A 13846-nucleotide genomic window follows, 5' to 3' on the forward strand; every position below is an offset into this window, starting at 1 on the left:
CCTATTAATGGGCATTCACCTTGTTTTCAGTATTTTGCCACTGTAAACAATACTGCAATGAATACCCTTATAGTTTATGCTTATGTTTTGCTTTTATTTCAATGGGTTACAGGTCTGGTGACTGAGTGAATAAGACTGTTGGGCCCTTTTAATTTTATTACAACATATCAGATCACTTCCAAAAAGGCCAGAAATTCAAATTTCCATGCAGTGGTAACATGAAAAGATGAAATTAGTACAAATATAACACTGCTAGCAATAAACTTGACAATAATGAAAATAATCAGTTAACTTCAGGCTCAAGTGCTACAGTCATGTTGAAACAGCCATTCTCTTTAAAACACTAATAGACTCTAAAATTCTAAATTCTAAAATCACAGAAATCAAGTTCATATTCTGTTTATGAACACCAATCTCTCTGCCTGCAACGAACACTGGAGAATAAACTCTATTTGTAGCAGTGTCGTGTTACCATTACACCTTACATTTAAGATTATGTAGGTGAAGTATTTCCTTTGATGTTTCTAATATCTAAAACCTAGTAACACTAATCATGCTATTGAATTTTTTTCTTTTTAACTTGAGGCTTAACAAAAGTCTTTGCCTTGGGCCTCCTTCTCTGTACTGAGTTGTACGATTACACTAAAAATAACTTGACTTCTCTAGAAATGAGAACAGAAAACAAGTCCCCCTGACAGACAACATTGGTCTTGCTCTTCAAAAGCCAAAACCAAATCGTAAAACATTCAGCCAAAACCTGCTGTGTTTGTCTCCCACGTTTTGTCTCCCATGTCTCCCAGGGCGTTCTTCAAAGGGCAGTAAATTCCAAAATAAATAAAGTCATTCTAACAAATGCGAGGACCATGCTTTGAAACCCAACGCTAAAACAAAGTAGACAAAGTTTCACGCTAACTTTACAGAAATCAGATCCAATTATAAATATATACACCTCACAAACAACTACCACTAGGTGATCCCGCATTCATCTGGGTTACTTTGTAAGAGCAGCTCTGCGGAGTTTAATCAATGCCTTAACTCAAGCCTCAGCTGAATCCCCAAACAGCACTATTCCTAAACTTAATCACTACAGAGAAAACATGGTCCCGACCCACCGGCAGAAGGCAGTGACGCCGAAAGCTCCGAAGCTTGGTCATATTCAATCCCTAATCCAAGGGATTAACAAAATTGTCTCTGCACAAATGGTAGTGCTTCCTTTCCAAACCTCGTGAGACAGAGAAGATGGGACTAGCAAAAGAGCCATTTCTGATGAATATCTCCCTTCTCCGTCCGGCGCACCCCAAGAAGGACTACAATCCTAGCCCAGGCCCAGCACTGCAAAGAATTCAGCCTTGCCCCAGGCGGACCAGCTCCCTTGAGGGAGTCGGTATCGCCCCGCGCACCCCGAGCAGCTCCAGAGCCGGCTCCGCACTGCCCCAGGAGCAGCTGCGTGGGACACGGGTCGCCCGCAAGCCTAACTCGCCACTCTGCTCCGCCCGTCCCGGCCCTGCCCCGCCTAGCGGCCGGGACCCTAAGGAGAATCTCTACGCTCACCATCGCGAGTGTCTCCTCAGCCATCTTGGCTCCGCCCACCACTTCCCGGCCGGAAATTGGCCGTCTCCCAGACAACCAGACAAACGGAAATGGTAGGAGGGGCCTGAGCGGGGAAGGAAATAGATCGGGGGGCTGAACGTCTCGTTTGAGAGGGTTTTCGGGGAACCTGGAAAGGGTTGGGTCCCTCTCCACTGAAGTGGCGGTGATGGACCCGGTGAAGGAATGCCTGGCAGTTCTCTTCATCCGGGGCAACCCCATCACCACTCCCACGCCGTTGTCTTGGAAACTGCAGGAGAAACCCGGGGCCTCGCTGGCCGGAACTGCCGGACACAGCTGGGAAGGCCGCGCAGTCCTCCCGGCGCCTAGCCCTGCCCAGTATCGACGCCACTTTGCGTTTATTTCAAGCCTTCCGGGAATTCCGGTCCCCAAACACTAGGGCAGAGAGCCCCATTCTAGACATTCATAAAAATCTCCTTTCTTAGCTGTCACTGTCCAACTGAGGTATTCGCCTCATCAGGCTCCCCTCTTGTTTACGCCAGAATTTGCAAACCCGCTGCCGGTAGGCTGTGTTGGAGCAAGTCTTGTTTTGATGGGAAATAATTTTTTTAAAAAGATTTCGCAGGAAAGCCAGAAACCCGGCCTCGGGGGCATATAAACATCCGACAATGGGCTTCCATTCCTAAATGGCAATAAAACGGATCTGAAAAACGATGCAACTGAAGATAGGTTCGCCATGTTGCCACAGTCCATGTCCTGGCACACTTCAGCCGTTTGACATTACCCATCTGGCCCCTGGTATGGTGAACTAAATGATTAGTCTTTCTTGTGAGTGATCGTGGAAATAGGTGTGGGCTTTGGAGTCAAACATAGCTGTGAACTTGACTACTGCCTGACATGAGCCAATCATTTTGGGTTTCATTCATCCTAGTACGTGGAACTAACTATGTAATGAACACAACTATAACAGGATCCCGGCACCCACAGCACCAACCTTAAAGTAGAGAGAGGAAGTCAGACATTAATAATACAAGCAAAATTTATGAACAAACAGTTCACTAAATAAGAAATACAAATGGCTGTTAAACATGAAAATACAACTTTGCAAGGAAGAAAGAACATGCGAATTAAAGTTTCCAAGAGATACTTTACACCTCTTACATTGGCAAAGAAAAAAATTTCACTAACATAGTTGTGAGGAAACATGCATTCTTCATCTGTGGCTAGTGAGAATGTGAATTGATAACAACCTCCATTGAGAGCAGTTTGGAAATAACTACCAAAATTTAAAATGTGCATAAACTTTAATTCCCTTATTTCAATTCTAGGATTTTATTCTATAGGTATATTTGTGGGAAATGACTTTACATACAAAATTATTCAATGCAGCATTGTTTGTAGTAACCAAAGCCTGAAAACAACCTCAATGCCTAATGATTGAGGTTAAAAATTTATGGTAAGTCCATATTATCTGGCACATGAAAAAGAGGCAACTATTTACATATTGTCATAAAAGAATTGCCAAGATACATCATTAACAGATAAAACCAAAGTGCAAAAAATGTATATAATATCTGCTAAATGAGGAGAAGGAAAAAATCAAGAGGAATATTATGTATATAATTGCTTGTGTACTCAGAAAATATCTCTGGAAGTATATTCAAAATGCTAAACTTGTAAGGAGAACAACTGGATAGCAAAGGGACAGGGAAGAGAAGAGACTTTTTGTTCTATACCTTGTGTACAATTTGAATTTTGTATCAAATGGATGTATTACCTATTCCAATTAGAGAAAAAGAAAATTAAATGAAAAGAACTACATAACTATGTAATTAGAATCATGGTAAGTGCTAATAAGAAATATAGAATAGAAAAAGTGAATAACAGGGAGATCCAATATAGACTTGCTTGGACAGAGAAGTTTCCCTGGGTAAGAGATTTTAAAATGAAATCTAGGAGATAAGGCATTAGCTTGGGGAGGGGGCTGAGGAAGTGGGCAGGCCTGGGGAGAATCCTAAGGCAAAAGAAGAGTTTGTGCAAAGGCCCTGAGGATGGAAGAAGTTTGGCCAATTTGTAGCACAAAGAGACCAGTGTGGCTAGAAAGAAGAAAGGGGAAGGGAGTTGTTTACAAGAGGTGAAGAGGTAGGAGAGACTAGTGGTGTAGATCCACAGAGCTCACATGAGGGATTTTATTCTAAGGGGATTGGGAAGGCACTAGAGAGTTCTGAGCAAAGAGTGACATGGTCAGAATTAACATTTAAAGAGTTCCTGTTAGGGGCGCCTGGGTAGCTCAGTCTGTGGAGAATGTGACTCTTGATCTCAGGGTTGTGAGTTTGAGCCCCATGTTAGATGCAGAGATACTAGAAATAATAACAAAGTTTAAAAAAATAAAGAGTTCATGTTAGCTAATGAGTGGAAAATGAATCAAGAGGAGGGACAAGAATTGATCATCTAGGAGAGACTAAAGGATATTGCAAACAAGGTTTGATAAAATCATTCACTTGGACTAGAGTGATGACAAAAGAAAAGGAGAAAAAGTAAGTGGATGGTAGGAGGTAAAACAAATTTCCCATGGTGTAGAATTGGATATGGGAGAACGAGAGAAACGGAGATAGATATCACAGGAAAATCACTAGGTTTCTAAATTTAAAAGCAACTAGATGAATAGTACTACCAATTACTGAGATGGAGAGTCTTTGGGAAGCAGATGTTTTTGAGAAGCTCATGAGCACACTTCCCAGTATATAAAATCTCCCTGAAAGGGGTCCTGTCAGGACTACCTGACATTCTTTATGCCTGTGTTACTAAGTAAACAGATGTTGTTATTGTCATACGTTTTTATCTCTCTCCTTTGATCCCTTTCTCATAGGAGAAAGATGGAGCACTTTCTGTCCAATGGCCTTTTTCATAAGAAAGCATGTTGGTTTCTCAAATTGCAATAACTAAGCATAATGTGCTTTAATTACATAGGTAATTAGAAACAAATTCCTCAAAAAACATAACATCTTCCCAGGAAGATCCCAGAATCACATAGGCACTGTTTCTTGTATAACAAACCAGGCTTACATTTCCCTTAGAAATCCTCCTTGGATGTAATTTTGCTTATCAGGATCATTTCAGTCATATAGCTGGTTAAAGCATTCCAAACAAAATGACATTCATCTTTTTCTCCCCCATGGTGGGGCCTGGGGAGGCAGGACAGGAATCCCCAATATATGTATAAGGAGTTATATCCCCCCCAAAAAAAAGGAAAAGGAAAAGAGGAGGGAAGAAAGGACGGAAGAGAGGGAGGGAAGAAGGAAGACTGATAGGGTCTAACAGCAAGCTTTGTTCTGATGCCACCTACTAGGCAACCCTCTAGCACCTTATGCCTCTTGTATGATACTGGTCCTCCCAAAACTCATACCACCAACTCGTAAGGGCCCAGCCAACACCTGGGGAAACACTATAAAATAATATGAAGCTCCAGGAGCCTTCATGAAGCACTTTTTTAAATGTTTATTTTTGAGAGAGAGAGAGAGAGAGAGAGAGAGAGAGAGAAACAAAGGAGGGGGCAGAGACAGCGGGGGAGGCAGAGAATCCAACCTGTCAGCACAGAGCCCAACATGGGGCTTGAACCCACCAACTGTAAAACCATGACCTGAGCCAAAGTCCAACACTTAACCGACTGAGCCACCCAGGCACTCCATGAAGCACTTTAAATATACCCGTTCCTATACATATACTCAACATCAAAAGAATATATACTGCATTGTGAGAAAAAATACTGGCAACAACTCAAATGTCCATCACCAGGGATTGTTTAAATAAACCAAAGTACATCCGTGCTAACACATATTATAGCCTGTAAAAGGCTTTAAGATGGTGAAATAGTTATATGGAAAACAAAAAGTGTAAAAAATATAGTATGCTTCTATTTCTTCAAAATAAGGTGGCAAGTGGAATATTCACATTGTGTGAATAGAATTTTGAGAAGAAATCACAAGAAACTGGTAATGATGTTTGTCTCTGTAACATCTGTAACAGAGAGGGTGGAGGGGGAAATAGAATGGGAAGATGACTGTTTTTCATTGTTTACCATTCTATAAAATTCAAGTTTTTATTATCCATTTATTTTTAATTTTAAAAACCAGTTAATGAAATATGTAAATGAAACCATTTTGAAAACTCTCATTCCTGGAATTCACTTCTGATTTGGATGTTAAAAAACACAAGAGGATATAGCTCCCATCCTAGCAAACAAAAGGACAGTTTAGCTAGAAGACCAAAAAACTTTTAAACTCATCAGAAAGATAAGGACATAAACATAAATGAACCAACCTCCAGAAAGTGCTAAGTCCTTCAGAAGAGAGAAGAGCCCTATAGCAGCTCATATTCCTGGCTGAACTATGCTGGGAAGAGGAATCCACAATAGGGGAATAAAGAGAAACCAGTTGATATTTAACAAAATTTGAACAGACTCATAGAGACTAGCATGACATAAGCATCTAGAGGACCCAAATCTACAGAGAAAGCCTACATCCATTCACCAATCTTAGCTTTTGGATCTTAACCAACTACAGGGAGGTAAGAGACTGAAAAGTGGGAGTAGGGTAGATAGTAGGAATTGAGACAGATCAGTCCTGTGTTTGAGGTGAGTAGAGCCTCTCCCAAGTGCAAGATACCCTTTAAAAATGAATGAGCAAGGCAGGAGCACTGAGAAACCCTTCAGAGGCACTCTTGAAGGCTAAGAGTGGGGCAGGGATGCTGAGAGACCCATCCCTGAAGCACTGTGGACATTATTCTTCAAAAGACTAAGGGTAGGGCATGTATAGGAACTGACAGAAATACCTTCCCATGACCCATCCCAGTGACCAAAAAAACCTGGCAGCTACGTCAGTTTGTCCACAGTTTCCACGGGAAAGGGGAGATCTCTCACATTTCCAAAGATTGATAACTTGGCTGTGAAGCAGTTAGATCTCTGCAATTTTGCCAATGCCCCAAACTCAGAGCTTATTGAAGGGGAATTTCTGACTCTGTCTTCAAAATATTTGAAGCTAGTGGTGAACCAAATCAAACTAAAGCCACAATAAAGCCCAGATCTAGGTCAGATATACATTAGATTTACTGAGCCACTACTCAAGTAGGCTGAAAGAAAAATAGGCATGCCTCATCTTGAAGGTAAGAATATTTTCTTCAGTTTCTCCTGTTTTTTACACAAAATGTCCAGTATACAATCAAATCAAAGACATGTGCAAAAGCAAGAAAATGAGATCTACCGTAACAGAAGAAAGGTTCAATAGAAGCAGCACTAGAGACAACCTAGATGTTGAATTATCAGGATCTTTAAAAATAACTGTGATTAGGGGCACCTGGTGGCTCAGTCAGTTAGGTGTCCAACTTCGGTTCAGGTCATGATCTCACAGTTTGTGGGTTCAAGCACCACGTCAGGCTCTGTGCTGACAGCTCGAAGCCTGGAGCTTGCTTCGGATTCTGTGTCTCCTTCTCTCTCTCCCCCTCCCCTGCTCATGCTCTGTCTCCCCCTATCTCAAAACTAAATAAACACTAAAACAAAACAAAACAAACAAACAAAAAAAGACCTGTGATTAAAACGCTAAAAAAAAATCTGGTGGGAGCAAAATACTGGAATTAATAGAGTTTTTTAAATAGTTGTGATGAAAATTCTAAAAAAAAAAAAAAAATCTAGTGGGAATGTGGGCAACATCCATGAAGAAATGGGGGAAATTTTAACAGAAACATGTAACTGTACAAACATAATGAAATGCCAGAAATGAAAAATACAACATCAGGGGTGCCTGGCTGGCTCATGGAGTATGCAACTCTTGATCTGAGGGTCATGAGTTCAAGCCCCACACTGGGTGTAGAGTTTACTTAAAAAAAAAAAAGTTTATTAAAGAAAGAAAAGTATATCAGAAATAAAGAATTCCTTAGATGGAGTTAGCCGGAAAGCATTAGGGAATTTGCTAATGGAAAAGCTAAATGGAAAGTATCCAAACTGAGAACAAAAAGAGAAAAGAATGGGAGGAAAATCATCTGAGATCTGTAGGATAATATGAAATCATCTAATATACATATATATGTATATATATGTGTGTATACACACACACACACACACACACACACACACACACACACACACACACACACACATATATATATATGGAGTTCGAGTCCCAGAAGGAGAAAAGAGGCAAGAGAGTATGGAACAAAAGAAATATTTGAAGATAATGGCCAAGAAATATCCAATATTAGTCAAAAACATCAACACAGACCCAAGAGATTCAGTAGACTCCATACAAGGATAAACATACCTACTCAATCTGCTAATGACCAAAGATAAAGAACAGATATAATCATTGAGGGAGGGCAAACCACATTATGCAAAGGTAAAGAAATAAAAATGATGACTTCTGACCAGAAACAAATGAGACCTGAGGACAAATAAATGACTTCTTTAAAGTACTGAAAGAAGAAAGAAAAGGTAAACATAGAATACTATATCCAACTAAAACACCCCTCAAAAATAAAAGTAAAATAAAAATATCCTCTGACAGATAAGTGTTGAGATAATTGATCTCTAGAGAAACTACAATATAAGAAATGCTGAAAGAAGTTCCTCAGACTAAAGAATAGTCTAGAATAACCACACACACACACACACACACACACACACACACACACACACACACAGTCCATTGATTTTGAACCAAGATGCCAAGTCAACCTAATGGGTGAAGAAAAACCTTTTTAAAAAATGTTGCTGGAACTGGATATCCATGTTGAAATAAACCTCATTTTGAACACAAAAATTAATTTGAGATGGATCATATACCTAAATGTAAAACTCCAAACCATAGATGTAAAGCTTAAAACTACTGAGATGGATCATTGACCATCTGTGAAACATTGCAGACATAAAACCCCAAATGATAAAACTTTTAGAATAAAATATGTTCTTTGTGACCTGGAGATCATAAAACCATAAAAGAAAAAAATGATAAAGTAGACTTTATCAAAATAAAAATTCCTGCTCATCAGAATATCCCAATAAGAAAGTGGATAACCTTTGTCTACAAACCAAACAAAAAAATCACAGCACATATATCTGTTAAAGGACTTGTATCCAGAATTCACAGAATAAGAATCACAATAAAAAGACAATCCAATTTTAAAATGGGAAAAGACATGAATGATTTTGCGAAAGATATACAAATGTAAGATAAGCATATGAAAGTGCTCAACATCATTAATTACCAGGGAAATGTAATGCAAATTAAAATCACAGAATTATTTCATACCCACTGAATTGGCTAATAAAAAACACTAACAACAGCAAATGCTGACAAAGGTATGGAGAAACTAGAACTCTCATACATCATTGATGGGAGTACAAAATGGTAAATCACTTTGGAAAACAGGAAGGCAGTTTCTTAAAAAGTTACATACACACTTACCATATGACTCAGTAAGTTTCTACTCTTAGGCATTTATCCAAGAGAAATGAAAACATGTATCCACAAAACAAAATTTTAAAATTTACATAAGAATATACATAGCAGCCTTATTCATAATTGCCCCAAACTGGAAACAACCTAAAAGTCCATCAATAGGAGAATGAATAAACAAATTGTGGTATATTTATAGAATGAAATACTACTTAGCAATAAAGAATGATTTACCAATACATACAACAATATTGTTGAATCTTTAAAGCACTGTTAAGTGAAAGAAGAAGCCAGATGCAAAAGAATACGTATTATATGATTCCATTTATATAAACTCCAAAAGCAAGCAATATAAATCTTTAATGATAAAAATCAGCAAAAAGTTATTAGAGATGGGAATGGAGATTATTTGAAAGATGCACAAGAGAACTTTCTGGGTTGATGGTAATGTTTTATATCTTCTTTTGGGTTATCACACAGGTGTATACAACTGTCAAAACATCAAACTTAACATGTGTGCATTGATTTCTACATATGATATATTGATTTCTACATATCAATTTAAAACAAAGGTAGTGGAGGATTCCTATTCCAAGATCACCTGTCTCCAAACCTTTACTGACCTATCTGATCTGTTCTCCTCAGTGTCTTTTCAGGGCTAGGCCCTTGATTCTAGAATTTATCTTAAAGGACACACAATTGAGTGTCCCAAAGAAATAGCATTTAGAATCTGTGACACAATTTTGTTGAAACAGTAGTTTATTTCCATTGGTTAGTGAGCAACCATTTGACCATCGTAAGGCACTGGCTTGTACTAATGTGATTTTAACATGAATAGATGGTACAAGAATTAACCTATTCTATTACAAGCTAGTAAAAAAAAAAAAAAGTAAAAATCAATTCTTCAAAGGCATGTAGAACACTATCACTCTTCATTATGCCCATTCCCTGATATTTGCAGCCATGACCTTTACAATGCTCCAAACCAGTTGCAGGATTTTTAGATACAAACTCATTTCCTATCCAAAGTAGACATCTTTGTTGGACACTCAGGTCATGCCTCCTTCTTTATTAGAAAACTTTAGTATTTGCTCTAGTAATGTAGAAATGAACCACAAGGCAGGGTCATATGGTAGGAATTTATTAATGAGCAAACAACTTTGTTCATACCAGTAAGACTAGCAAACAGGTTTTAAATGACTTGAGAGCATGTGCAAGAGCTTACAATTTTAGAGCATTCCATCAGAATGTCCACTGCCCCAGTAGGCCCACAAAAGGTGCTCCATGTATGCCATCATTTTATGCTGGACTCCCTCTGAACAAATGATGTGATCTGCAGAAGGAGAGTACACATAGGAGTCTCCCTTGCAAGGACAAGCTGGGAAATTCAATAGGTGGTGTTTTTAGGTTGGTTCCCTCAGGTAATTTAGGATGAAACCCTACCCTGTGTGTTCGCTCACTCCTCAGGAATCCTACCATGGCCTATTGATTCCAGAGAGCCGACTCCTCACTGCACGATCCCTAGATTCACAATTCTAAGAAATAGCCATTTAACGTGCACTGAAGTGGCTTCCAGAAAACAGCTTTATTATTATACATACAGAAACCAACTTCAGCTATCAGAAGGCAATCTAAAATCTACAAAGCAAGTTTTCAGCCTACAGAGCTCTCTGGAGAATTAACTGTCTACTATACAGAATTAGTTTTATATTCCTATGATCACCTTCAGAATTCCTACCCTGAAAGAAACTTAAATACTCCACGGCAAAAAGCAGGCAGCTTGAAAAGCAAATATTGCTGTTACACAGGTGTCAAATAAGACCCCAAGCCAAGAAATGTTACTTTGTGCACAGGAAACCAAATCATCAGCTCAGAATAGATAACATTGGCCTTCCGAAAAGGGTTTGAAAATATGGTGCTTGCTTTGCAACTCTCAATAAAACACTAGGTTGGCTCTCAAAAGTGAGGGAGAAAAGGCATACTTTGGGTCCTTCTCAGAGTATGAGGTTAATAACAAAATAAACATGTTTTGAATAGGTAATAGCCCAAAATAGCAACTGGTCATTGAGTCTCCAGGGCAATCTAAGACTTGAAATCCCTTAACCAGTCTATGTAATTTTAGCAGGTACTTTTGGCAAGGCTCAGAAGCGACTAGTGTGATGAAATTAGTGTAGTGGTCAAAATATGCTTCCAGCTCTGCCACCATCTTGGTGATGGTCGGCAATCCATCGAGTCTTTATGTAGAATCAGGATTAAGAGTTTAGGACCAACCAGCAGACCCTTTGTTCACTGCTGGGCCTCCAGTGCCTGGAACAGTGCTTGACACCGTGGGTGTTGACTGAAGGATCCTAGGTTAGAATTTTCTTTCTGCCATATACAAAAGGATTACTTTAGGAAAGTTCCCTGCCTTTTTTGAGCTTCTGTTTTCTTATTTAAAAAATGGGGATGGTAACTATTTCATAGGGTTGTATTTTATTTTTAAAGTACTTTCTACACCTAGCATGGGGCTTGCACTCATGACCCTCAGACCAAGAGTCACATGCTCTACGAACTGAGTCAGCCAGGCTTGTGAGTTTAAAAAGATGGACCTGAAGCAATTAGTAAACACGAAAAAAGTTAGCCATAATGGTCTATTATATACTAATTCCTTACATTTATTTGCAAAAGAAAAAATTCAGGGCATTTTGGTTGTGTTGAAGATGCCTTTTGTGATGTGCAGCTAGCAACCCATCATCTCCCAAGATCTGCCTCCTAATCCACAGGGGTAAGCTCTCAAGAGCCACATTTGTACCAATGATCCTGTTCCATGGTTGTTTGGTTCTGTTTCATGTGTCTGGCACAGTTAATATGTAACACCTGGGGTTACTAGGGGAACTGCCTGGAAAAGCAGGAGCTGTTCGAATGACGTGGGGGTACAGAGGATAAACAATGCCAGTTTAGTTCCTGCATCCAATCTCATCCTGCCTTTGGGTGTCTAGGAGATAGCTGATTTTTTTTTTCCTAAATTAGTACTAGTATCCTTATTATTTATAACTAGGCTTTGTTTTCCAAATAATTTTCTTTGATCCTCATAATATTCCTGTACAACAGACAAAAGAACATGATAGAATGAACACATGGAATTAGACAAGCATGACCCTGCCATAAACTCTCTAATTTTGGGGTTAATTATGTATGAACCTGTTTTCTCATTTATAAGATAGGAATGCCTACTCTGTTTTAGGGCTGCTTATAAGATACAGATAACATAAGGCATCCGGCAAGAAGCATTCAACAAGCTATAGCTCCTATTTGTATCCCCATTTTACAAAAGAAAAGCCCACAGAAAACTATGGCTGAGAAATATTGGTATTTTTTCCCACAATACTACACTGGGACTAAGAAACAGGAAAATCCACTGTTTTAACACCCAAGAATGACATCAACAGTGAGAAGCTTGAGAGTCTAAGGGCTCTGAATTGAACTCTCAGTGGTTAAGTGGAATTGTACATTGACCTGACACAAATAGCTTAATGACAGCTTTGCTTAGAACCACTCAACTACCTTTGCTCAAACCCTACGCTAATCTACTTCCCAGATAGATTTCTCCCCCTTGGGAAGAGAATAAATATACTGCCAATTGATGTGAACATTTTACTCTGCTCATCAGTTCTACAGTTCTTTTGGTTTTGTGAAATGAATTATTTTTTCCAAGGCAGACCAAATACCAGAAAACTGACAAAAAACAAAAATTGGGCTCTTCACACTAGACTCTTAAAAGGCAGCAATCCACAAAACCCCACTCAGCCATGGCCTCCAGTATAGCCCTTTCCTGAGCTTGCGAATTTGCCACAAATCCATTGTCCCTTATGACCTAGATTGCTCACCTATACTCCTCTCTTGCAACCACACAAATGTCTAGACCAACTGTCCCCACCTTGTCTGCAGGTCTCAAACTGTGTTGTACAATCAGCAGGGATGGGGTGGGAATAGGACTTTAAAAACTGACACCCATGATGCAACCCCCAATTAAATCATAATCTCTGGGGTGGGACCTAGGCATTAGGTTTTGTTCTTCTGAAGCTACTTGGTGATTCCAGTATGTCAGATGGTCAGTGGCATCAAGTTGCAACCCAAGATTAACACAAACTGAGAAATAATATGGCCCAAGTGTAATTTTTCTTTGACCTATACTTAAGAATATTGTAAATTACCAACATCTCAAAATTGAGAATTCACATGTGTATTTCACATGCTCCGCTCAGAGCCCACTTAACCCACTGTAATCTTTTATTAAAATATTCACCTGGCTCTTGCAGATACGAGTTCCTTGGGACCCCTTGATTTTTACTGTAATAAAGTTGTGCTTTTGACATTTTCAGAGCTGCTACATATCAACGTGTGATTGATTTATACTAATTGGCTCCTACTCTGAAAATGGCCCTACCTAAACAAGCATATCTATGGTTTAATCATAGTCTAAAAACTGCCTTTCAAATGAATCTCATAATATTTTTCCCACCCTGCCACTGCCTAGAGAAAGACCAACAGTTGCCTTAAAGATTTATTTAATTCCACAAAAAGCAAAAAATTAAAACTCAGAAGTTGTCTGTTTACTCCTATAATAGCCACTATTTATTTCCAGTTGAGCATTTCCAAGTTAGTGATTTCATCTTGGGTTATTAAGAAGCAAATTCCTTAAAAAGAACCAGAAATACACCAGCTTTATCGCCGAAGAAACCTGACAAAATCTGACAGTCCCATGCTTTTTCCTGTTCCCGAAGTCAAGATTTCCCCATAATGCTCACTACTTATCTTCTTAAAGCTCCATACATCATCCAGCTCTAAGAGATGCTGAGAACAAATAGATATCA

The 13846-nt window shown here is 39.1% G+C and overlaps 1 protein-coding gene across 4 annotated transcripts in view; it reads right to left on the bottom strand.

Annotated features, from left to right (window-relative positions):
* The window catches only part of BBS4 (Bardet-Biedl syndrome 4), a 54835-nt gene extending 52870 nt beyond the window's left edge, over positions 1–1965 (bottom strand). The window contains exon 1 of one of the 4 annotated variants that reach the window (XM_053223758.1): positions 1552–1965. In XM_053223758.1, the coding sequence (XP_053079733.1) occupies positions 1552–1809 (258 nt within the window). In that variant the 5' untranslated portion in view covers positions 1810–1965. Of the gene's footprint in view, positions 1–1112; positions 1529–1551 lie in introns of those variants that run through there. The other 3 variants (XM_053223755.1, XM_053223756.1, XM_053223757.1) reach the window with 3 other exon arrangements.
* Between the last annotated feature and the right edge of the window lie 11881 nt (positions 1966–13846).

Source organism: Acinonyx jubatus, chromosome B3, assembly GCF_027475565.1.
Source record: "Acinonyx jubatus isolate Ajub_Pintada_27869175 chromosome B3, VMU_Ajub_asm_v1.0, whole genome shotgun sequence".
Classification (NCBI taxonomy): domain Eukaryota; kingdom Metazoa; phylum Chordata; class Mammalia; order Carnivora; family Felidae; genus Acinonyx; species Acinonyx jubatus.